This window comes from Mustelus asterias, chromosome 12, assembly GCF_964213995.1.
Source record: "Mustelus asterias chromosome 12, sMusAst1.hap1.1, whole genome shotgun sequence".
Lineage (NCBI taxonomy): Eukaryota > Metazoa > Chordata > Chondrichthyes > Carcharhiniformes > Triakidae > Mustelus > Mustelus asterias.
Window position 1 is genome coordinate 562,439 of NC_135812.1, and position 23,488 is coordinate 585,926.

At 46.0% G+C, this 23,488-nt stretch overlaps 1 protein-coding gene across 2 annotated transcripts in view; it reads left to right on the top strand.

Moving 5' to 3' along the window:
* Positions 1 to 23,488, top strand: part of LOC144501160 (uncharacterized) — a 192,244-nt gene that overhangs the window by 138,653 nt on the left and 30,103 nt on the right. For both annotated transcript variants that reach the window (XM_078224566.1, XM_078224567.1), the window contains exon 17: positions 12,682 to 12,768. In XM_078224566.1, the coding sequence (XP_078080692.1) occupies positions 12,682 to 12,768 (87 nt within the window). The remainder of the gene's footprint in view (positions 1 to 12,681; positions 12,769 to 23,488) is intronic.

The following is a 23,488-nucleotide window of genomic DNA, read 5'->3' on the forward strand; positions in this document are numbered from 1 at the left end:
ACCATGGTTCCCTCACTCGGCCATTTCCTCCCTGCCTGACAGGAACATACCTATCAAGGACATCCAGTATTTGTTCCTTGAAAAAGTTCCACTTTTCATTAGTTCCTTTCTCTGACAGTTTCTGTTCCCAACTTATGCCCCCTAATTCTTGCCTAATCGCATCAGTTTTTATGTTCCCCGTACTCTATTTTTCCCTTCTTAATCAATCCCTTGGTCCTCCTTTGCTGAATTTTAAACTGCTCCCAATCCTCATATCTTTTGCTTTTTCTTGCCAATTTGTGTGCTTCTTCCTTGAATCTGATACTATCTCTAATTTCCCTTGTAAACCATGGTTTGGCTACAATTCCCTTACCATTCTTGCGCCAAACAGGAATAATCAACTTCTAGAATCCACCTCTTCGTTCTTTGAATGCCTGCCATTGCATGTCCACTGCCTTTCCCAGTCCATCATGGCTAATTCATGCCTCATACCATCATAGTTACCTTTATTGAGAGACAGGACCCTGGTCTCACAATTAATTACATCACAAAGAATTCTATCATATTATAGAACATAGAATGAATACAGCACAAACAGGCCCTTCAGCCCACAAGTTGCATCGGTCATGTCCCTACCTACCTAGGCTTATATATAGGCTTACCTATAACCCTCAATCCTATTAAGTCACATAAGACCATAAGACCATAAGACATAGGAGCGGAAGTAAGGCCATTCGGCCCATCGAGTCCACTCCACCATTCAATCATGGTTGATTTCAACTCCATTTACCCGCTCTCTCCCCATAGCCCTTAATTCCTCGAGAAATCAAGAATTTATCAATTTCTGTCTTGAAGACGCTCAACGTCTCGGCCTCCACAGCCCTCTGTGGCAATGAATTCCACAGACCCACCACTCTCTGGCTGAAGAAATTTCTCCTCATCTCTGTTCTAAAGTGACTCCCTTTTATTCTAAGGCTGTGCCCCCGCGTCCTAGTCTCCCCTGTTAATGGAAACAACTTCCCTACGTCCATCCTATCTAAGCCGTTCATTATCTTGTAAGTTTCTATCAGATCTCCCCTCAACCTCCTAAACTCCAATGAATATAATCCCACGATCCTCAGACGTTCATCGTATGTCAGGCCTACCATTCCTGGGATCATCCGTGTGAATCTCCGCTGGACCCGCTCCAGTGCCAGTATGTCCTTCCTGAGGTGTGGGGCCCAAAATTGCTCACAGTACTCCAAATGGGGCCTAACCAGTGCTTTATAAAGCCTCAGAAGTACATCCCTGCTTTTGTATTCCAAGCCTCTTGAGATAAATGACAACATTACATTTGCTTTCCTAATTACGGACTCAACCTGCAAGTTTACCTTTAGAGAATCCTGGACTAGGACTCCCAAGTCCCTTTGCACTTTAGCATTATGAATTTTGTCACCGTTTAGAAAATAGTCCATGCCTCTATTCTTTTTTCCAAAGTGTACGACCTCGCACTTGCCCACGTTGAATTTCATCAGCCACTTCTTGGACCACTCTCCTAAACTGTCTAAATCTTTCTGCAGCCTCCCCACCTCCTCAATACTACCTGCCCCTCCACCTATCTTTGTATCATCGGCAAACTTGGCCAGAATGCTCCCAGTCCCGTCATCTAGATCGTTAATATATAAAGAGAACAGCTGTGGCCCCAACACTGAACCCTGCGGGACACCACTTGTCACCGGTTGCCATTCTGAGAAAGAACCTTTTATCCCAACTCTCTGCCTCATCCAGAAGTCTCTTAAAAGACCCTATCGAGTTTGCCTCCACCACCACTGACGGCAACCGATTCCACTCACCCACCACCCTCTGAGTGAAAAACTTACCCCTGACATCTCCTCTGTAACTACTCCCCAGCACCTTAAACCTGTGTCCTCTTGTAGCAGCCATTTCAGCCCTGGGAAAAAGCCTCCAAGAATCCACCCGATCTATACCTCTCAACATCTTGTACACCTCTATCAGGTCACCTCTCATCCTTCATCTCTCCAAGGAGAAAAGACCGAGCTCCCTCAGCCTATCCTCATAAGGCATGCCAACCAATCCAGGCAACATCCTTGTAAATCTTCTCTGCACCCTTTCAATCATTTTCACATCCCTCCTGTAATGAGGCAACCAGAACTGAGCACAGTACTCCAAGTGGGTCTGACGAGGGTCTTATAAAGCTGCATCATTATCTCCCGACTCCGAAACTCAATCCCTCGATTGATGAAGGCCAGCACACCATACACCTTAACCACCTCCTCTACCTGCGAGGCCGATTTAAGAGTCCTATGGACCCGGACCCCAAGGTCCTTCTGATCCTCTACACTGCTAAGAGTCTTACCCTTGATATTATACTCCTCCATCCCATTTGACCTGCCAAAATGGACCACTACACATTTATCCGGGTTGAAGTCCATCTGCCACTTCTCCGCCCAGTCTTGCATCCTATCTATGTCACGCTGCAGCTTCTGACATCCCTCCAATCTATCCACAACACCACCAACCTTCGTGATGTCGGCAAACTTACCAACCCATCCCTCCACTTCCTCATCCAGGTCATTTATGAAAATGACAAACAGCAAGGGTCCCAGAACAGATCCCTGGGGCACTCCACAGGTGACCGACCTCCATTCAGAAAAAGACCCGTCTACAACCACTCTCTGCCTTTTGCAGGCAAGCCAATTCTGAATCCACAAGGCAACAGCCCCTTGGATCCCGTGCCCTCTCACTTTCTCGAGAAGTCTTGCATGGGGGACCTTATCGAACGCCTTGCTGAAGTCCATGTAAACCACATCTACCGCTTTTCCTTCGTCAATGTGTTTAGTCACATTTTCAAAGAACTCCACCAGGCTCGTAAGGCATGATTCACCTTTGACAAAGCCGTGCTGACTACTTTTAAGCATTCTAAACTTCTCTAAATGTTCATAAATCCTGTCCCTCAGGATCTTCTCCATCAACTTACCAACCACTGAGGTTAGACTCACCAGTCAGTAATTTCCTGGGCTTTCCCTATTCTCTTTCTTGAAAATAGGAACCACATCTGCAATCCTCCAATTCTCCGGAACCTCTCCCGTCTCCATCGATGACGCAAAGATCATCGCCAGAGGCTCTGCAATCTCTTTCCTTGCCTCCCACAGTAACCTGGGGTACATCCCATCCGGTCCCGACGACTTATCTATCTTGATGCTATTCAAAATTTCCAACACATCCTCTTTCTTAATGTCCACATACTCAATCTTTTCAGTCCGCCTCAATCGTGTAGTACAACCACCCAGGTCTTTTTCCACCGTGAATACCGAGGTAAAATATTCATTAAGCACCTCTGCTATTTCTTCCGGTTCTGTACAGACTTTCTCACCTTCACCTTTTATAGGTCCTATTCCTTCACATCTCATCCTTTTACTCTTCACATTTATAGAACGCCTTAGGGTTCTCCTTAATCTTACCTGCCAAGGCCTTCTCGTGACCCCTTCTGGCTCTCCTAATTTCTTTCTTAAGTCCCTACAAGCCGTATACTCATCTAGATCCCTATCATCGCCTCGCTCTCTGAACCTTTTGTATGCTTTCCTTTTCTTTCTCACTCGGTTCAGCGCAGCTTTTGTGCACCACGGTTCCCGTAACCTACCAACACCTCCCTGTCTCATCGGAACGTTGTCATGCAGAACTCCAGACAAACATTCCTTGAAAATCTGCCACCTTACTTCGGTACTTTTCCTCGAGAATGCCTCCTTCCAAATTACGCCTCTAATCTCCTGCCTGATGGCTTCATATTTCCCCTTACTCCAGATAAACACTTTCTTAGCTTGCCTGATCCTATCTCTTTCCAATGCTATTTCATGCTAATATTTAATGCTAATATTCCAATATTATGGGTCACTCATCCCAAGGATTCTCTCACAACTAGATTGCCAACTAATTCTTTCTCATTGCACAGCACCAATCCAGGATGGCCTGTTCTCTTGTTGGTTCCTCAATGTATTGCTCCAGAAAACCATCCCATATGCACTCCAGAAATTCCTCCTCTATTGTGTTGTGAGTAATTTGACTCCCAATCTATATGCAGATTAAAGTCATCCATAATCACAGATGTTCCTTTTAACACATGCACCTCTGATTTCTGTCTAATGCTTTTCCCAACTTTGCACTACAGTTTGGTGGTCTGTATACCACCCCCCAAGTGATTTTTTTCGCACCTTGTTGTTTCTTAACTCAACCCATACAGATTCCACATCATCTATGCTAATATCTTTCCTCAATATCGTATCAATATCTTCTTTAATCAACAATCAACTCCACCACCTTTTCCTTTCTGTCTGCCCTTCCTAAACACTGAATAGCCCTCAATGTTTAGTTCCCGTCCTTGGTCACCTGAGAGCAATGTCTCCGTAATGCCAACTATATCATACCCCTTTACATCTATTGTGCAACTAATTCATTCATTTTGTTTCGAATGCTCCGATCATTCAAATACAAAACCTTAAGGTGGGCACTTTTAATGTTTCTTTTCCCTTCCCTACTATTTTTCACTCTGTCCTTATCTGACTCTGGCCCTTGATTTCTCTGCCGATCACTTTTCTTATTCTCCTTACTGTCTTTTCCTCTTGTTCTTAATTTCCCCTGCTCTGAATCCTTGCAAAGGTTCCCATCCCCTTGCCATATTAAACCCTCCCCAACCACTTTAGCAAATACCTCCCCCCACAACCCCTCCAACCCACAAGGACATCAGTCCCAGTCCTTCCCAGGTGTAACATATCCACTTTTACAGGTCCCAGCTTCCCCAGAACCAGTCCCTATTCCCCAGGAATCTGGAACTTTCCCCCCTCACACCATCTTTTCAGCCATATATTCATAGTGATAGAGGTTTACAAGGGATGAAGTGTTAGGTGTTTTAGGAAGCATTAAGATAGACAAATTCCCAGGGCCAGTGCCATCTGTCCTAGATTACTGAGAGAGACAAGAGATGAAATTGCTGGGCCTCTAACAGAAATCTTTGTTTCTTCATTGGACACAGGTGAGGTCCCGGAGGATTGGAGGATAGCAAATGTGGTTCAGTTATTTAAGAAGGGTAGCAAGGATAACCCAGGTAATTATAGGCCAGTGAGCTTGACGCCGTGGTAGGGAAATTGTTGGAGAAGATTCTTAGAGATAGGATCTATACACATTTAGAACTGAATAGTCTCATTAGCGATAGACAACATGGTTTTATACGAGGGAGGTCATGCCTCACAAATTTGGTTGAGTTTTTTGAGGAGGTGACAATAATGATTGACGAGGGAAGGGCCGTGGATGTCGTCTACATGGATTTTAGTCAAGCATTTGACAAGGTCCCGCATGGCAGGCTGGTGCAAAAGGTTAAATCTCACAGGATCAAAGGTGAACTAGCTAGATGGGTACAGAACTGGCTTGGCCATAGAAGACAGAGGGTAGCAGTGGAGGGGTCTTTTTCTGATTAGAGGTATGTGACTAGTGGTGTTCCGCAGGGCTCTGTACTGGGACCTCTGCTGTTTGTGATATATATAAATGATTTGGAAGAAGATGTAGCTGGTCTGATGAGTAAGTTTGCGGACGACACAAAGATTGCTGGAGTTGCGGATAGTGGTGAACATTGTCAGAGAATACAGCAGGATATAGATAGGCTGGAACATTGGGCGGAGAAATGGCAGATGGAATTTCATCCAGATAAATGCGAAGTGATGCATTTTGGTAGATCTAATGCAGGGGGGAGCTATACAATAACTGGCTGAACCATCAGGAGTATAGACACACAGAGGGATCTGGGGGTGCAAGTCCACAGATCCTTCAAGGTGGCAGCACAGGTGGAAAAGGTGGTGAAGAAGGCATATGGCATGCTTGCCTTTATTGGACGGGGCATAGAATATAAAAGTTGGCATATGATGTTGCAGTTATATAGAACGTTGGTTAGGCCACATTTGGAATACTGCGTCCAGTTCTGGTCGCCACACTACCAGAAGGACGTGGAGGCTTTGGAGAGAGTGCAGAAAAGGTTTACCAGGATGTTGCCTGGTATGGAGGGTCTTAGCTATGAGGTGAGATTGAGTAAACTAGGGTTGTTCTCCCTGGAAAGACGGAGGTTGAGGGGTGACCTAATAGAAGTTTATAAAATTATGAAGGGCATAGATAGGGTGAACAGTTGGAAGCTTTTTCCCAGGTCAGAAATGACAAACACAAGGGGTCACAAGTTCAAGGTTCAATACAGATATGTGGGGAACGTATTTTACACAGAGGGTGGTGGGGGCCTGGAATGTACTACCAAGCAAGGTGATTGAGGCAGACATGCTAGGATCATTTAAGACTTATCTAGATAGCCACATGAACAGACTGGGAATAGAGGGATACAAATGGATGGTCTAGTTAGGAACACATGATCGGTGCAGGCTTGGAGGGCCGAAGGGCCTGTTCCTGTGCTGTATTGTTCTTTTGTTTCTTTGTTTCTTTGTTTATAGCATGGAAACAGACCCTTCGGCCCAACTTGTCCATGCCGCCCCTTTGTTTTTAACCACTAAGCTAGTCCCAATTGCCCACGTTTGGCCCATATCCCTCTATTGCCATCTTACCCATGCAACTGTCTAAACGTTTTTTAAAAGACAAAATTGTACCGGCCTCTACTACTATCTCTGGCAGCTTGTTCCAGATAGTCACCACCCTCTGTGTGAAAGAATTGGTCCTCTGGACCCTTTTGTATCTCTCTCCTCTCACCTTAAACCTATGCCCTCTAGTTTTAGACTCCCCTATCTTTGGGAAAATATATTGACTATCTAGGTGATCTATGCCCCTCATTGTTTTATAGACCTCTATAAGATCACCCCTCAGCCTTCTACGCTCCAGAGAAAAAAGTCCCAGTCTATCCAGCCTCTCCTTATAACTCAAACCATCAAGTCCCAGTAGCATGCTAATAATACTGGCTAGGGAGCATATTACAGCGGTACAGAGGGTGGACAATTTGGAAGGATCATGTAACGAGACACTGTGGGTAGAGCTCAGAAACAGGAAGGGCGCTGTCACTATGCTGGGGGTATACTACAGGCCTCCCAACAGCCCACGGGATGTTGAAGAACGGATATGTAAGGAGATTCTGGACAGGTGTAGAAAAAATAGGGTTGTTGTAGTGAGAGACGTTAATTTCTCTCATATGGAAATCCCTTAGGGCTGGGGGTCCGGACGGGGAGGAATTTGTAAAATGTGTCCAGGAAGGTTCTTTGGAACAATATGTTGATAGTCCAACTAGAGAGGGGGCTATACTGGACCTAGTACTGTGGAATAAGCCCGGTCAGGTCATCAAAGTTTCAGTGGGGGGAACATGTGGCGAACAGTGACCACAATTCTGTAAACTTTCGGATAGTCATGGAAAAGGATGAGTGTTGTCCTATGGGTAAGGTGCTGAATTGGGGGAAGGCTAACTACAGCCGGATTAGGCAGGATTTGGTGGCTGTTGATTGGGAGAGGCTGTTCGAGGGTAAATCCACATCTGGCATGTGGGAATCTTTTAAGAAGCAGTTGATAGGACTGCAGGACAGGCATGTGCCTGTAAAGAGGAAGGATAGGAAAGGTAGGATTCGAGAGCCGTGGATAACCAGTGAAATTGTGGGTCTAATCAAAAAGAAAAAAGAGGCATACATGAGGTCCAGGCAGCTAAAAACAGATGGAGCACTGGAGGAATACAGAGAAAGTAGAAATGAACTCAAACAGGGAGTTAGAAGGGCAAAAAGGGGTCACGAAATGTCGTTTTCAGACAGGATTAAGGAGAATCCTAGGGCGTTTTATACATACGTTAGGAACAAGAGGGTTGTTGGGGAAAGAATCGGACCTCTCAGGGACAAAGGAGGGAATTATGCTTAGAACCAAAGGAAGTAGGTGAGATCCTAAACGAATACTTTGCATCAGTATTCACAAAGGAGAGGGACATGTTGACTGGGAGTGTCTCAGAGAGATGTGTTGACCCATTAGAAAAAATCTCAATTGCAAGGGAGGAAGTGTTAAGTTTTTTAGGAAACACTAAGACAGACAAATCTCCAGGGCCGGATGGCATCTATCCTAGACTCCTCAGGGAGGCGAGAGATGCAATTGTTGAGCCTCTAACAGAAATCTTTGTCTCTTCACTGGACACAGGTGAGGTCCCAGAGGATTGGAAGATAGCAAATGTGGTCCTGTTATTTAAGAAGGGTAGCAAGGATAACCCGGGTAATTATAAGCCGGTGAGCTTGACGTCCGTGGTAGGGAAGTTGTTGGAGAAGATTCTTAGAGATAGGATATATGCGCATTTAGAACTGAATAATCTCATTAGCAATAGACAGCATGGTTTTGTACGAGGGAGGTCATGTCTCACAAATTTGGTTGAGCTTTTGAGGAGGTGACAAAAACGATTGACGAAGGAAGGGCCGTGGATGTCGTCTATATGGATTTTAGTAAAGCGTTTGACAAAGAACATAAGAACATAAGAAATAGGAGCAGGAGTAGGCCATCTAGCCCCTCGAGCCTGCCCCGCCATTCAATAGATCATGGCTGATCTGAAGTGGATCAGTTCCACTTACCCGCCTGATCCCTATACCCCTAATTCCCTTACCGATCCGGAATCCATCTATCCGTGATTTAAACATATTCAGCGAGGTAGCCTCCACCACTTCAGTGGGCAGAGAATTCCAGAGATTCACCACCCTCTGAGAGAAGAAGTTCCTCCTCAACTCTGTCCTAAACTGAACCCCCTTTATTTTGAGGCTGTGCCCTCCAGTTCTCGCTTCCTTTCTCAGTGGAAAGAATCTCTCCACCTCTACCCTATCCAGCCCCTTCATTATCTTGTAGGTCTCTATAAGAACCCCCCTCAGCCTTCTAAATTCCAACGAGCACAAACCCAATCTGCTCAGTCTCTCCTCATAATCAACACCCCTCATCTCTGGTATCAACCTGGTGAACCTTCTCTGCACTCCCTCCAAGGCCAATATATCCTTCCGCAAATAAGGGGACCAATACTTCATACAGTATTCCAGCTGCAGCCTCACCAATGCCTTGTACAGATGCAGCAAGACATCTCTGCTTTTATATTCTATCCCCCTTGCGATATAGGCCAACATCCCATTTGCCGTCTTGATCACCTGTTGCACCTACAGACTGGGTTTTTGCGTCTCATGCACAAGGACCCCCAGGTCCCTTTAACAAGGTCCCTCATGGCAGGCTGGTGCAAAAGGTTAAATCTCACGGGATAAAAGGTGAGCTAGCTAGATGTGTGGAGAACTGGCTTAGCCATAGAAGACAGAGGGTAGCAGTGGAGGGGTCTTTTTCCGGTTGGAGGTCTGTGACTAGTGGCGTTCCGCAGGGCCCTGTACTGGGACCTCTGCTGTTCGTGATATATATAAATGATTTGGAGGAAGATGTAACTGGTGTGATCAGTAAGTTTGCGGACGACACGAAGATTGCTGGAGTTGCGGATAATGATGAACATTGTCAGAGAATACAGCAGGATATAGATAGGCTGGAACATTGGGCGGAGAAATGGCAGATGGAATTTAATCCAGATAAATGCGAAGTGATGCATTTTGGTAGATCTAATGTAAGGGGGAGCTATACAATAAATGGCAGAACCATCAGGAGTACAGGCACACAGAGGGACCTGGGTGTACAAGTCCACAGATCCTTAAAGGTGGCAGCACAGGTGGAGAGGGTGGTGAAGAAGGCATATTGCATGCTTGACTTTACTGGACGCAGCATAGAATATAAAAGTTGGCATATGATGTTGCAGCTGTATAGAACGATGGTTAGGCCACATTTGGAATACTGCGTCCAGTTTTGGTCGCCACACTACCAGAAGGACGTGGAGACTTTGGAGAGAGTACAGAGAAGGTTTACCAGGATGTTGCCTGGTATGGAGGGTCTTAGCTATGAGGAGAGATTGGGTAAACTGGGGTTGTTCTCCCTGGAAAGACGGAGGATGAGGGGCGACCTAATAGAGGTGTATAAAATTATGAAGGGCATAGACAGAGTGAACAGTGGGAAGCTTTTTCCCAGGTCGGAGGTGACGAACACAAGGGGTCACGGGTTCAAGGTGAGGGGGGCAAGGTTCAACACAGATGTCAGGGGGACTTATTTTACACAGAGGGTGGTGGGAGCCTGGAATACACTGCCAAACAAGGTGATTGAGGCGGACACGCTGGGATCGTTTAAGACTTATCTACATAGCCACATGAACAGACTGGGAATAGAGGGATACAAAAGAATGGTCTCGTGGGCACATGAGTGGCGCAGGCTTGGACGGCCGAAGGGCCTGCTCCTGTGCTGTATTGTTCTTTGTTCTTTGACAGACTATTACTTGAATGGGTGTAAATTGAGACAGGTGGATACTCAGCGAGACCTTAGTGTCCTCCTGCATCAGTCACTGAAAGTAAGCATGCAGGTACAGTAGGCAGTAAAGAAGGCAAATGGTATGTTGGCCTTCATAGGAAGAAGATTTAATAGGAATAAAAATATTTTACTGCAATTGTATACATTGTTGATGAGGCCACACCTGGAGAATTGTGTGCAGTTTTGATGTCCTTATCTGAGGAAGGATGTCCTTGCTATAGAGGGAGTACAGCCGAAGGTTTACCAGGCTAATTTGTAAGAGGGCGGCACGGTAGCACAGTGGTTAGCACTGCTGCTTCACAGCTCCAGGGTCCCGGGTTCGATTCCCGGCTCGGGTCACTGTCTGTGTGGAGTTTGCACATTCTCCTCGTGTCTGCGTGGGTTTCCTCCGGGTGCTCCGGTTTCCTCCCACAGTCCAAAGATGTGCGGGTTAAGTTGATTGGCCAGGTTAAAAATTGCCCCTTAGAGTCCTGGGATGTGTAGGTTAGAGGGATTAGCGGGTAAATATGTGGGGTGGGATTGTGGTCGGTGCAGACTCGATGGGCCGAATGGCCTCCTTCTGCACTGTAGGGTTTCTATGATTTCTATGGCAGGTCTGTCACACGAGGAGAGACTAAGTCTCTCCTCAAATGGTTGCCACAAGAGGTCACAGGTTTAGGGTGCTGGGGAGTATGTACAGAGGAGATGTTAGGGGTAAGTTTTTCACTCAGAGGGTGGTGGGTGCGTGGAATCGGCTGCCAGTAGTGGTGGTGGAGGTGGATTCGATGGGGTCTTTTAAGAGACTTTTGGATAAGTTCATGGAAGTTAGTAAGATAGAGGGTTATAGGTAAGCCTAGTAGGTAGGGACACGTTCGGCGCAACTTGTGGGCCAAAGGGCCTGTTTGTGCTGTAGCTTTTCTATGTTCTATGTTCTAAGTCGGTTAGGATTATATTCACTGGAGTTTAGAAGAGTGAGAGGGGATCTCATAGAAACTTCTAAACTTCTAACGGTGAGACAGGGTGGATTCAGAAAGAATGTTCCCGATGGCGGGGCATTCCAGAACTAGGGGGTCATAGTTTGAGGATAAGGGGTAAACCTTTTAGAACTGAGGTGAGGAGAAATTTCTTCACTCAGAGGGTGGTGAATGTATGGAAACACAAAATAGTTGAGGCCAAAATGTGTGATTTCAAGAAGAAATTAGATATTGCTCTTGGGGCTAAAGGAATCAAGGGAAATGGAGGGGATCAGGATATTGAATTTGATGATCAGCCATGATCAAAATAAATCATGGAGCAGGCTCGAAGAGCTGAAAGGCCTACTCCTGCTTCTAGTTACTATTTTTCTAAGTCATACGTTAGAGGAGGAAACTAGGAACACGCTGTTCAGCCCCTTGAGCTTTTCTGCTATTCAATTCCATTTTGGCTGACCTACAGTTCAGTCAAAATCTGTTGCTCTGACTTTTGGAAGTTTAATTAACTCCCAGCATTCACAGCCTTTTGGAGCTGAGCGTTCCAGATTTCTACCACCCACAAGTGCTTACTGATTTCACTCCTGAATGATCTAAATCTAAGATTGTGGACCCTTTTCTGGATTTTCCCATTAGAAGAGTGTTGACATCGTGGCACGGTGGTTAGCACTGCTGCCTTACAGCACCAGAGACCCAGGTTTTAATCCAGCCTTGGGTGACTCTGTGGTGTCTGCATGTTCTCCCCGTGTCTGCATGGGTTTTCTCCGGGTGCTCCGCTTTCCTCCCACAGTCCAAAGATATGTAGGTTAGTTGGACCGGCAATGATAAATGCACACGGTTACGCACAGGGGATAGGCCAGGCCAGTAGGCCTAGGTAAGATGCTCTTTTAGAAAGTCAGTGCAGACTCAATGGACCGAATGGCCTCCTTTTGCACGAGGGATTTCATGATTCTAAGACATAGGCTGGAATTTTACAGCGCCTCCCGCTGACAGGATTTTGTGGTCCTGCAAAAGTCAATATATTTTTGAATGGCCCTTCACATTTTACAGTCCCGCCCTGCTGCGATTTGGCCATAAAATTCCATCCATAATTCATGCTTTATATATCTTAGCAAATCCTTTGTCAGTCTTTAATGAATTTTTCAATCAGCCCTCAAACTTCTAAATGCTTGGAATACAATTTTTGTGTAATTTATCCTCAATTTAATGTTTTAAGCAGAGGTACTATTTTGATAATCTATATTGCATTATGGCCAATACATCCTTACTGAGGTACTGTAACCAAATCTGAACACAGTGGAAATTTTCATGCTGGCACTAAATCAGACTAAATTGTAATGGAGTGAGCTGGTCATATGCCCAAATACTAATAAAATGTTCTCTCCACCAGATTCAATGAACCAACACCTTACTACAAGGAAAGCAGAAAGTGTGACCCTTGATCTCTTACAAAAGCTGATGCAGACTGCTAATTCAAGTGAGTATATTATTTATTACACAAGCTGATCTCCTGTGGAATTTATTACCCTATATTTGTCAGATGCTACAGCTCATCAGTTGCCTGCACTTCAAAACTCTGTATTGTTCTTATCTGTTCTGTGGTATCATGTCTGTCCATTCACCACCTCAATCAACTGCTTCTCTAAGTCCAGCCATTCCTCCAAACCCAACCGCTGTCTTTTACACCATTCTCCTGTTACCACTCCCATATTCTGACCCCAGTGTTGCTGACACTGCACTGTGCACATCAAAAATCCCAAACAGATCCAAATACTCCTCACCCCAAACACTCCTTACCCCCCAAACATTCCATCCCTCAAACACTCCTCACCCTCAAACACTCTTAGAGTCATAGAGGTTTACAGCATGGAAACAGGCTCTTCGGCCCAACTTGTCCATGCCGCCCTTTTTTTTTAAAAACCCTGAACTAATCTCAATTGCCCGCATCTGGTCCACATCCCTCTATACCCATCGTACTCATGTATCTATCTAAACGCTTTTTAAAAGACAAAATTGTACTCTACTACTACCTCTGGCAGCTTGTTCCAGATACTCACCACCCTCTGTATGAAAAAATTGCCCCTCTGGACACTTCTGTATCTCTCCCCTCTCACCTTAAACCTATGCCCTCTAGTTTTAGACTCCCTACCTTTGGGAAAAAATATTGACTATCTAGTGGATCTATGCCCCTCATTATTTTATAGACCTCTATAAGATCACCCCTCAGCCTCCTACGCTCCAGAGAAAAAAGTCCCAGTCTATCCTTATAACTCAATCCATCAAGTCCCGGTAGCATCCTAGTAAATCTTTTCTGCACTCTTTCTAGTTTAATAATATTCTTTCTATAATAGGATGACCAGAATTGCACACAGTATTCCAAGTGTGGCCTTACCAATATCTTGTACAACTTCAACAAGACATTCCAACTCCTGTATTCAATGTTCTGACCGATGAAACCAAGTATGCCGAATGCCGCCTTCACCACTCTGTCCACCTGTGACTCCACTTTCAAGGAGCTATGAACATGTACCCCTAGATCTCTTTGTTCTGTGACACTCCCCATCACCCTACGATTAACTGAGTAAGTCCTGCCCTGGTTCAATCTACCAAAATGCATCACCTCGCATTTATCTAAATTAAACTCCATCTGCCATTCATCAGCCCACTGGCCCAAATGATCAAGGTGATTTAGTGGTTTGGATCAGGAATTGGCTAGCTGTAAGAAAACAGAGGGTGGTGGTTGATGGGAAATATTCATCCTGGAGTTCAGTTACTAGTGTTGTACCGCAAGGATCTGTTTTAGGGCCACTGCTGTTTGTCATTTTTATTAATGACCTGGATGAAGGCGTAGAAGGATGGGTGAGTAAATTTGCGGATGACACTAAAGTCGGTGGAGTTGTAGACAGTGCGGAGGGAAGTGGCAGGTTACAGAGGGACATAGATAAGCTGCAGAGCTGGGCTGAGAGGTGGCAAATGGAGTTTAATGCGGAAAAGTGTGAGGTGATTCACTTTGGAAGGAGTAACAGGAACACAGAGTACTGGGCTAATGGTAAGATACTTGGTAGTGTGGATGAACAGAGGGATCTGGGTGTCCATGTGCATAGATCCCTGAAAGTTGGCACCCAGGTTGATAGGGTTGTTAAGAAGGCGTACGGTGTGTTAGCTTTTATTGGTAGAGGGATTGAGTTTCGGAGCCAGGAGGTCATGTTGCAACTGTACAAAACTCTGTTGCAGCCGCACTTGGAGTATTGCGTACAGTTCTGGTCGCCGTATTATAGGAAAGATGTGGAAGTGTTGGAAAGGGTGCAGAGGAGATTTACCAGGATGTTGCCTGGTATGGTGAGAAAATCGTATGAGGAAAGGCTGAGGGGCTTGAGGTTGTTTTCGTTAGAGAGAAGAAGGTTAAGAGGTGACTTAATAGAGGCATACAAGATGATCAGAGAATTGGATAGGGTGGATAGTGAGAGCCTTTTTCCTCGGATGGTGATGGCTAACACGAGGGGACATAGCTTTAAATTGAGGGGTGAGAGATATAGGACAGATGTTAGAGGTAGGTTCTTTACTCAGAGAGTAGTAAGGGCGTGGAATGCCCTGTCTGCAGCAGTAGTGGACTCGCCAACATTAAGAGCATTCAAATGGTTATTGGGTAAACATATGGATGATATTGGAATAGTGTAGATTAGAGGGGCTTTAGATTGGTTTCACTGGTTGGCGCAACATCGAGGGCCGAAAGGCCTGTACTGCGCTGTAATGTTCTATGTTCTAGATCCTGTTGCAATTGGAGATAACTTTCTTCACTGTCCACTATGCCACCAATCTTAGTGTCATCTGCAAATTTACTAATCATGCCTCCTATATTCTCATCCAAATCATTAATATAAATGACAAATAACAGTGGACCCAGCACTGATCCCTGAGGCACACCGCTGGTCACAGGCCTCCAGTTTGAAAAACAACTCTCTACAACCACCCTCTGGCTTCTGTCAAGAAGCCAATTTTGTATCCATTTAAATACCTCACCCTGGATCCCGTGAGATTGAACCTTATGCAACAACCTACCATGTGGTACCTTGTTAAAGGCCTTGCTAATGTCCATGTAGACAACATCAACTGCACTGCCCTCATCTACCTTCTTGGTTACCCCTTCAGAAAATTGTGAGACATGATTTTCCACTCACAAAGCCATGCCAACTGTCCCTAATCAGTCCTTGCGTCTCTAAATGCCTGTAGATCCTGTCTCTCAAAATACCTTCCAACAATTTACCCAGCACAGATGTGAGGCTCACCGGCCTGTAGTTCCCAGGCTTTTCCCTGCGGTCTTTTTAAACAAAGGCACAACATTTGCCACATTCCAATCTTCAGGCATCTCACCCGTGATTATCGATCATTCAAATATCTCAGCTAGGGAACCCGCAATTTCCTCCCTAGCCTCCCACAATGTCCTGGGATATACTTCATCAGGTCCCAGGGATTTATCTACCTTGATGCGCTTTAAGACTTCCAGCACCTCCTCCTCTGTAATATGTACACTCCTCAAGACATCACTATTTATTTCCCCAAGTTCCCTAACATCCATGCTTTTCTCAACAGTAAATACTGATGAGAAATATTCATTTAGGATCTCACCCATCTCTTGTGCATCTGCGCATAGATTACCTTGTTGATCCTTAAGAGGCCCTAGTCTCTCCCTTATTACTCTTTTGCTCTTTATGTATTTGTAGAAGCTCTTTGGATTCTCCTTTGCCTTATCTGCCAAAACAATGGGGGAGGGGAAACAGTCACAAGTCGTGGTGCACATTGGTACCAATGACATAGGTAAGAGAAGGGACGGGGATTTAAAGCAGGAATTTCTGGAGCTGGGCTGGAAGCTGAGAGCCAAGACGAAACATGTGGTCATCTCTGGTACGTTGCCGGTACCACGTGATAGCGAGTTGAGGAACAGGGAGAGAGTGCAGTTAAATATGTGGTTGCAGGGATGGTGTAGGAGGGAGGGTTTCAGATACGTGGATAATTGGAACACGTTCTGGGGAAGGTGGGACCTGTACAAACAGGACGGGGTGCACCTGAACCAGAGGGGCACCAATATCCTCGGAGGGAAATTTGTTACGGCTCTTCAGGGGGGTTTAAACTAATTTGTCAGGGGAGTGGGAAAGGGAGTTGTAGTCCAGAAGTCAGTGAGGGTGGTGAGGTATTGGGGAAGGTATCAGGGTCAAGGGTGGGTACTGGTAGACAGGAAGGTGGGTTGAAGTGTGTCTACTTCAATGCAAGGAGCATCCGGAACAAGGTAGATGAACTTGGGGCGTGGATTGGTACTTGGGACTACGATGTTGTGGCCATTACGGAGACGTGGGTAGAACAAGGACAGGAATGGTTGTTGGACGTTCCGGGGTATAGATGTTTCACTAAGTGTAGGGAAGCTGGTAAAAGAGGTGGAGGAGTGGCATTGTTAATCAAGGATAGTTTAACAGCTGCGGAAAGGCACTTCGTGGGGGATCTGCACACTGAGGTAATATGGGCTGAAGTTAGAAATAGGAAAGGAGCGGTCACGTTGCTAGGAGTTTACTATAGGCCCCTAAATAGTAATAGAGATGTGGAGGAAGAAATTGCTAAGCAGATTATGGATATGTGTGGGGGTCACAGGGTAGTTGTCATGGGGGACTTTAACTTTCCAAATATTGATTGGAACCTTTGTAGGTCAAATAGTTTGGATGGGGCAGTTTTTGTGCAGTCTGTGCGGGAGGGTTTCCTGACACAATATGTGGATGGGCCGACTAGAGGTGAGGCCACATTGGATTTGGTACTGGGAAATGAACCGGGCCAAGTGTTAGATTTGGTTGTGGGAGAGCAATTTGGAGATAGTGACCACAATTCGGTGTCTTTTGTTATTGCAATGGAGAGGGATAGGGCCGTACGGCAGGGCAAGGTTTACAATTGGGGGAGGGGTAATTATGATGCGATTAGGCAAGAATTAGGGGGCATAAGTTGGGAACAGAAACTGTCAGAGAAAGGAACTAATGAAAAGTGGAACTTTTTCAAGGAACAAATACTGGATGTCCTTGATAGGTATGTTCCTGTCAGGCAGGGAGGAAATGGCCGAGTGAGGGAACCATGGTTCACAAAAGAGGTGGAATGTCTTGTGAAAAGGAAGAGGGAAGCTTATGTAGGGATGAGGAAACAAGGTTCAGATGGCTCGATTGAGGGTTACAAGTTAGCAAGGAATGAGCTGAAAAAGGGGCTTAGGAGAGCTAGGAGGGGACATGAGAAGTCCTTGGCAGGTCGGATCAAGGAAAACCCCAAGGCTTTTTACTCTTATGTGAGGAATAAAAGAATGACCAGGGTGAGGTTAGGGCCGGTCAAGGACAGTAGTGGGAACTTGTGTATGGAGTCAGTAGAGATAGGCGAGGTGATGAATGAATACTTTTCTTCAGTGTTCACCAAGGAGAGGGGCCATGTTTTTGAGGAAGAGAAGGTGTTACAGGCTAATAGGCTGGAGGAAATAGATGTTCGGAGGGAGGATGTCTTGGCAGTTTTGAATAAACTGAAGGTCGATAAGTCCCCTGGGCCTGATGAAATGTATCCTAGGATTCTGTGGGAGGCAAGGGATGAGATTGCAGAGCCTTTGGCGTTGATCTTTGGGTCCTCGCTGTCCACGGGGATGGTGCCAGAGGACTGGAGAATGGCGAATGTTGTTCCTCTGTTTAAGAAAGGGAATAGAAATGACCCTGGTAATTATAGACCGGTTAGTCTTACTTCGGTGGTTGGTAAATTGATGGAAAGGGTCCTTAGGGATGGGATTTACGACCATTTAGAAAGATGCGGATTAATCCGAGATAGTCAGCACGGATTCGTGAAGGGCAAGTCGTGCCTCACAAATTTGATAGAATTTTTTGAGGAGGTAACTAAGTGTGTTGATGAAGGTAGGGCAGTTGATGTCATATACATGGATTTTAGTAAGGCGTTTGATAAGGTCCCCCATGGTCGGCTTATGATGAAAGTGAGGAGGTGTGGGATAGAGGGAAAGTTGGCCGATTGGATAGGTAACTGGCTGTCTGACCGAAGACAGAGGGTGGTGGTCGATGGAAAATTTTCGGATTGGAGGCAGGTTGCTAGCGGTGTGCCGCAGGGATCAGTGCTTGGTCCTCTGCTCTTTGTGATTTTTATTAATGACTTAGAGGAGGGGGCTGAAGGGTGGATCAGTAAATTTGCTGATGACACCAAGATTGGTGGAGTAGTGGATGAGGTGGAGGGCTGTTGTAGGCTGCAAAGAGACATAGATAGGATGCAAAGCTGGGCTGAAAAATGGCAAATGGAGTTTAACCCTGATAAATGTGAGGTGATTCATTTTGGTAGGACAAATTTAAATGTGGATTACAGGGTCAAAGGTAGGGTTCTGAAGACTGTGGAGGAACAGAGAGATCTTGGGGTCCATATCCACAGATCTCTAAAGGTTGCCAGTCAAGTGGATAGAGCTGTGAAGAAGGCCTATAGTGTGTTAGCTTTTATTAACAGGGGGTTGGAGTTTAAGAGCCGTGGGGTTATGCTGCAACTGTACAGGACCTTGCTGAGACCACATTTGGAATATTGTGTGCAGTTCTGGTCACCTCACTATAAGAAGGATGTGGAAGCGCTGGAAAGAGTGCAGAGGAGATTTACCAGGATGCTGCCTGGTTTGGAGGGTAGGTCATATGAGGAAAGGTTGAGGGAGCTAGGGCTGTTCTCTCTGGAGCGGAGGAGGCTGAGGGGAGACTTTCTCGGGTGGATGGAGCTATTACAAGGGGGCATAACTATAGGGTTCGTGGTGGGAGATACAGGACGGATATCAGAGGTAGGTTCTTTACGCAGAGAGTGGTTGGGGTGTGGAATGGACTGCCTGCAGTGATAGTGGAGTCAGACACTTTAGAAACATTTAAGGGGTTATTGGATAGGCACATGGAGCACACCAGGATGATAGGGAGTGGGATAGCTTGATCTTGGTTTCAGATAAAGCTCGGCACAACATCGTGGGCCGAAGGGCCTGTTCTGTGCTGTACTGTTCTATGTTCTATGTTCTATAATCTCATGTCCCCTTTTTACCCTCTTGATTTCTCTCTTAAGTCTACTCCTACACCCCCAATTATTTTCAAGGGATTCACTTGATCCCAGCTGCCTATGCATGTCATGTGCCTCTTTCTTCTTCTTGATCAGGACCTCAATATCCGAGTCATCCAGGGTTCCCTACTTCTGCCAATCTTGCCCTTCACTCTAAGAGGGATGTGTTTAACCTGAACTCTGGGTAACACACTTTTGAAAGCGTGCCACTTTCCAGATGTCTCTTTGCCTTCCCACAGACTCCCCCAATTAACTTTTGAAAGTTCCTGCCTGATACCATCAAAATTGGCCTTGCTCCAATTTAGAATTTCCTCACCCCCCCAAACACTCCTCACCCCCCCAAACACTCCTCACCCCCCCCAAACACTCCTCACCCCCCCAAACACTCCTCACCCCCCCCAAAACACTCCTCACCCCCCCAAACACTCCTCACCCCCCCAAACACTCCTCATCCCCCCAAACACTCCTAACCCCCCCCAAACACTCCTCACCCCCCCAAACACTCCTCACCCCCCCAAACACTCCTCACCCCCCCAAACACTCCTCACCCCCCCCCAAAACACTCCTCACCCCCCCAAACACTCCTCATCCCCCCAAACACTCCTAACCCCCCCCAAACACTCCTCACCCCCCCAAACACTCCTCACCCCCCCAAACACTCCTCACCCCCCCAAACACTCCTCACCCCCCCAAACACTCCTCACCCCCCCCGAACACTCCTCACCTCCCCCAAACACTCCTCACCCCCCCAAACACTCCTCACCCCCCCAAACACTCCTCACCCCCCCCCAAACACTCCTCACCCCCCCCCGAACACTCCTCACCCCCCCCGAACACTCCTCACCCCCCCCGAACACTCCTCACCCCCCCCGAACACTCCTCACCCCCCCCCGAACACTCCTCACCCCCCCAAACACTCCTTACCCCCCCCAAACACTCCTCACCCCCCCGAACTCTCCTCACCCCCCAACCACTCCTCAGCCTCCCAAACACTCCTCACCCTCCCAAACACTCCTCACCCCCCCGAACTCTCCTCACCCCCCAACCACTCCTCACCCTCCCAAACACTCCTTCACCCCCCCAAACACTCCTCACCCACGTCCCCTCATATCTGTCTTCTGCTTCCCACCTGCGTCGCTTTACACTGAACCTGGGGTGATAGTGATATAGTGGTAATCCTGATTAGTAATCTAGAGGCCCAAGCTATTGCCCTGGTTGCACCACATTAGCTGATGGAATTTAAATTCAATTGGAGCTAAAAGGTGATTATCTTTGCCTGGTCCTTTCTATATGTAACTCCAAACCCACACATTGTGGTTGACTCTTAACTACACTCTGAAATGGTCTAGCAAACCACTCAGTTCAATGGCAATTAAGGATGGGTAACACATGCTAACCTTGCTAGTGACACCCACATTCCATCAAAGAATTTTAAAAACCCTTCAACTTCTCTCTCCACCCAAAATTCCAGCCTCCAAATATCATCACTCACTCTGACCCCTCCTCTGCAACTTCTTCCCCAATCCCAGCATAACTGTTGCTTCTTGAATACCATCCTGCATCTCCAAATATCATCATTTTATCAACCTGACTGCCCAATATGCAACCTTTGGGGAAAGACATACCCAACCACCTGAAAGCTTCTGGCTGTTCTTCATTCACATTCTGCACCTTCAGTAATGAAATGAAGATTAGGTAATGAAACAAATAATGAAATAAATAATGAAACAAAAACACAAAATATGCCAACAGCAATCGACATTTCAAGATGCTTCACAGAGGAGCAATTGGGCAATGATGAGCATGAAACTAAGGAAGAGATATTTTAGAGGCTAGTAAAAAAGGGGCTTTAAAAGAGAAGGTGGAGAAGCGATAGGGCTAAGGGAAATTGGCATGGGTTTGACAAAGCTTAAGATTTGACTGCCAATGATGAGGTGGAAGGACTGGAGTATACATGGGACCAGAGTCAAAACGAATGATGGGTTCAGGAGCTTGTCATTGTCAAGTTCATTGTGGACAAGATGAGCATTGTGGACAAGAAGGAGATTGGAGGGACACTGGAGAAAGATACGTGTTCAAGGCTATCGTCCTAAATGGCCCCCTTATGCGCTGTCTGATTCTATAAACCCCCCTGCACCCTTTAAATTGTGGCTTGGGATCTTTTACATCTTCCCAAATAAACATTGCACCTGAATACCTCTGGCAGTGCAGCACTCCTTCAGTACTGACCCTCCAACAGTGTAGCACTCCCTCAGTATTGAACCTCTGGGAGTGCCGCTTAGCTTCAGTACTATCCCTTGGATAGTGCAGAGTTCCCTCAGTACTAACCCTCCCTCAGTTCTGTACCAGAGTGTCAATCTGCTTTATGAGCTTCCATACAGACAATCATAACATCAGTACAAATCAAACGAATTAATAGAACCAGCTCACGAGATTGGGGAATTTTAAACGTTAGTAAGAGGTGCCTGAAACCACTGGCATTCATGTTTTTGTCAATCTTTATGCAGGTTTAAAACTCAAATCCACAAAATCAGGCACCATTCACAAATTTGACCAAGGTTGACATTGCAAGAACCACTGATTGAGCTATTTTTTAAATTCTTTAATACGAAACGAACATCACTGGCTAGGCCAGCCTTTGTTGCCCATCCCTAGTTGCCCTTGAGAAGATGGTAGTGAGCTGCCTTCTTGAACCTCTGCAATCCATCTGGTGCAGGTGTACCCACAGTGCTGTAAGGATGGAGTTCTAGGATTTTGATCCAGTGACAATAGTGGATAAAGTGCTACGGCGGGATGATGTGTGGCTTCGAGGAGAGGTTGCAAGTGGTGGTGTTCCCATGCAACTGTTGCCCTTCCCCTTCGAGGTGGTAGAGATTGTGAATTTGGAGGATGCTGTTGAAGGAGGCTTGGAGAGTTGTTGTATCATGTAAATGACACACATTGCTACTGCTGTGGGTTGAATAATGGTGTATGGGGTGCCAGTCAATCTGGCTGCTTTGGCCTGTCGATGTGAAGATTCCTGAGTGTTACTGGAGTGCACTCATTCAGGCAAGTGGATAATATTCCATCACATTCTTAACTTGTGCTTTGTAAACGGTGGACAGATTTTGGGAGGTTTTTTTTATTCATTCATGGGACATTGACGTATTTATTGCCCATCCCTAGTTGCCCTTTAACTGAATGGCTTGCTAGGCCATTCCAGAGGGCAATTGAGAGTCAGCCACATTGCTGTGGCTCTGGAATCACACATAGGCCAGACCAGGTTAGGACGGAAGATTTCCTTCCCAAAAGGACATTATGGGGCGGCGATGGCCTAATGGTATTATCGCTAGGCTATTAATCCAGAAACTCAGCTATGTTCTGTGGAGTGCTGCTTTTATCAGTTTGGGAATGGGTAGGGTAAAATCTGACAGGGCTTGGAATAAACTAGCAAGAGATAATGCCCTGCCTGCAGCAGCAGTGGACTCGTCAACATTAAGAGCATTCAAATGGTTATTGGATAAACATATGGATGATATTGGAATAGTGTAGATTAGAGGGGCTTTAGATTGGTTCCACTGGTCGGCGCAACATCGAGGGCCGAAGGGCCTGTACTGCGCTGTAATGTTCTATGATCTATGTTCTATAATTTGATAGAGATGTGGAGTAATCTGGTGGGTTTGGTAAATTTAATGTTTTAAGCAGAGGTACTATTTTGATCATCGGTGTTGCATTCTGGCCAATGCATCCTTACTGAGGTGCTGTAACCAAATCTGAACACAGTGGAAGCTTTCATGCTGGCACTAAATCAGGACCCAGGTTTGAATTCCACCACGGCAGATGGTGGAATTTAAATTCAGTAAAGAAATCTGGAATTAAGAATCTATTGATGACCATGAAATCATTGTTGATTGTCAGAGAAACCCATCTGGTTCACTAATGTCCTTTAGGGAAGGAAACCTGCCATCCTTACCCGGTCTGGTCTACATTTGACTCGAGAGCCACAGCATTGTGGTTGACTCTCAACTGCCCTCTAAAATGGCTGAGCAAGACACTCAATTCAAGGGCAACGAGGGATGGGCAATAAATGCTGGCCAGCAATGCCCATGTCCCACAAATGAATAAAAAAA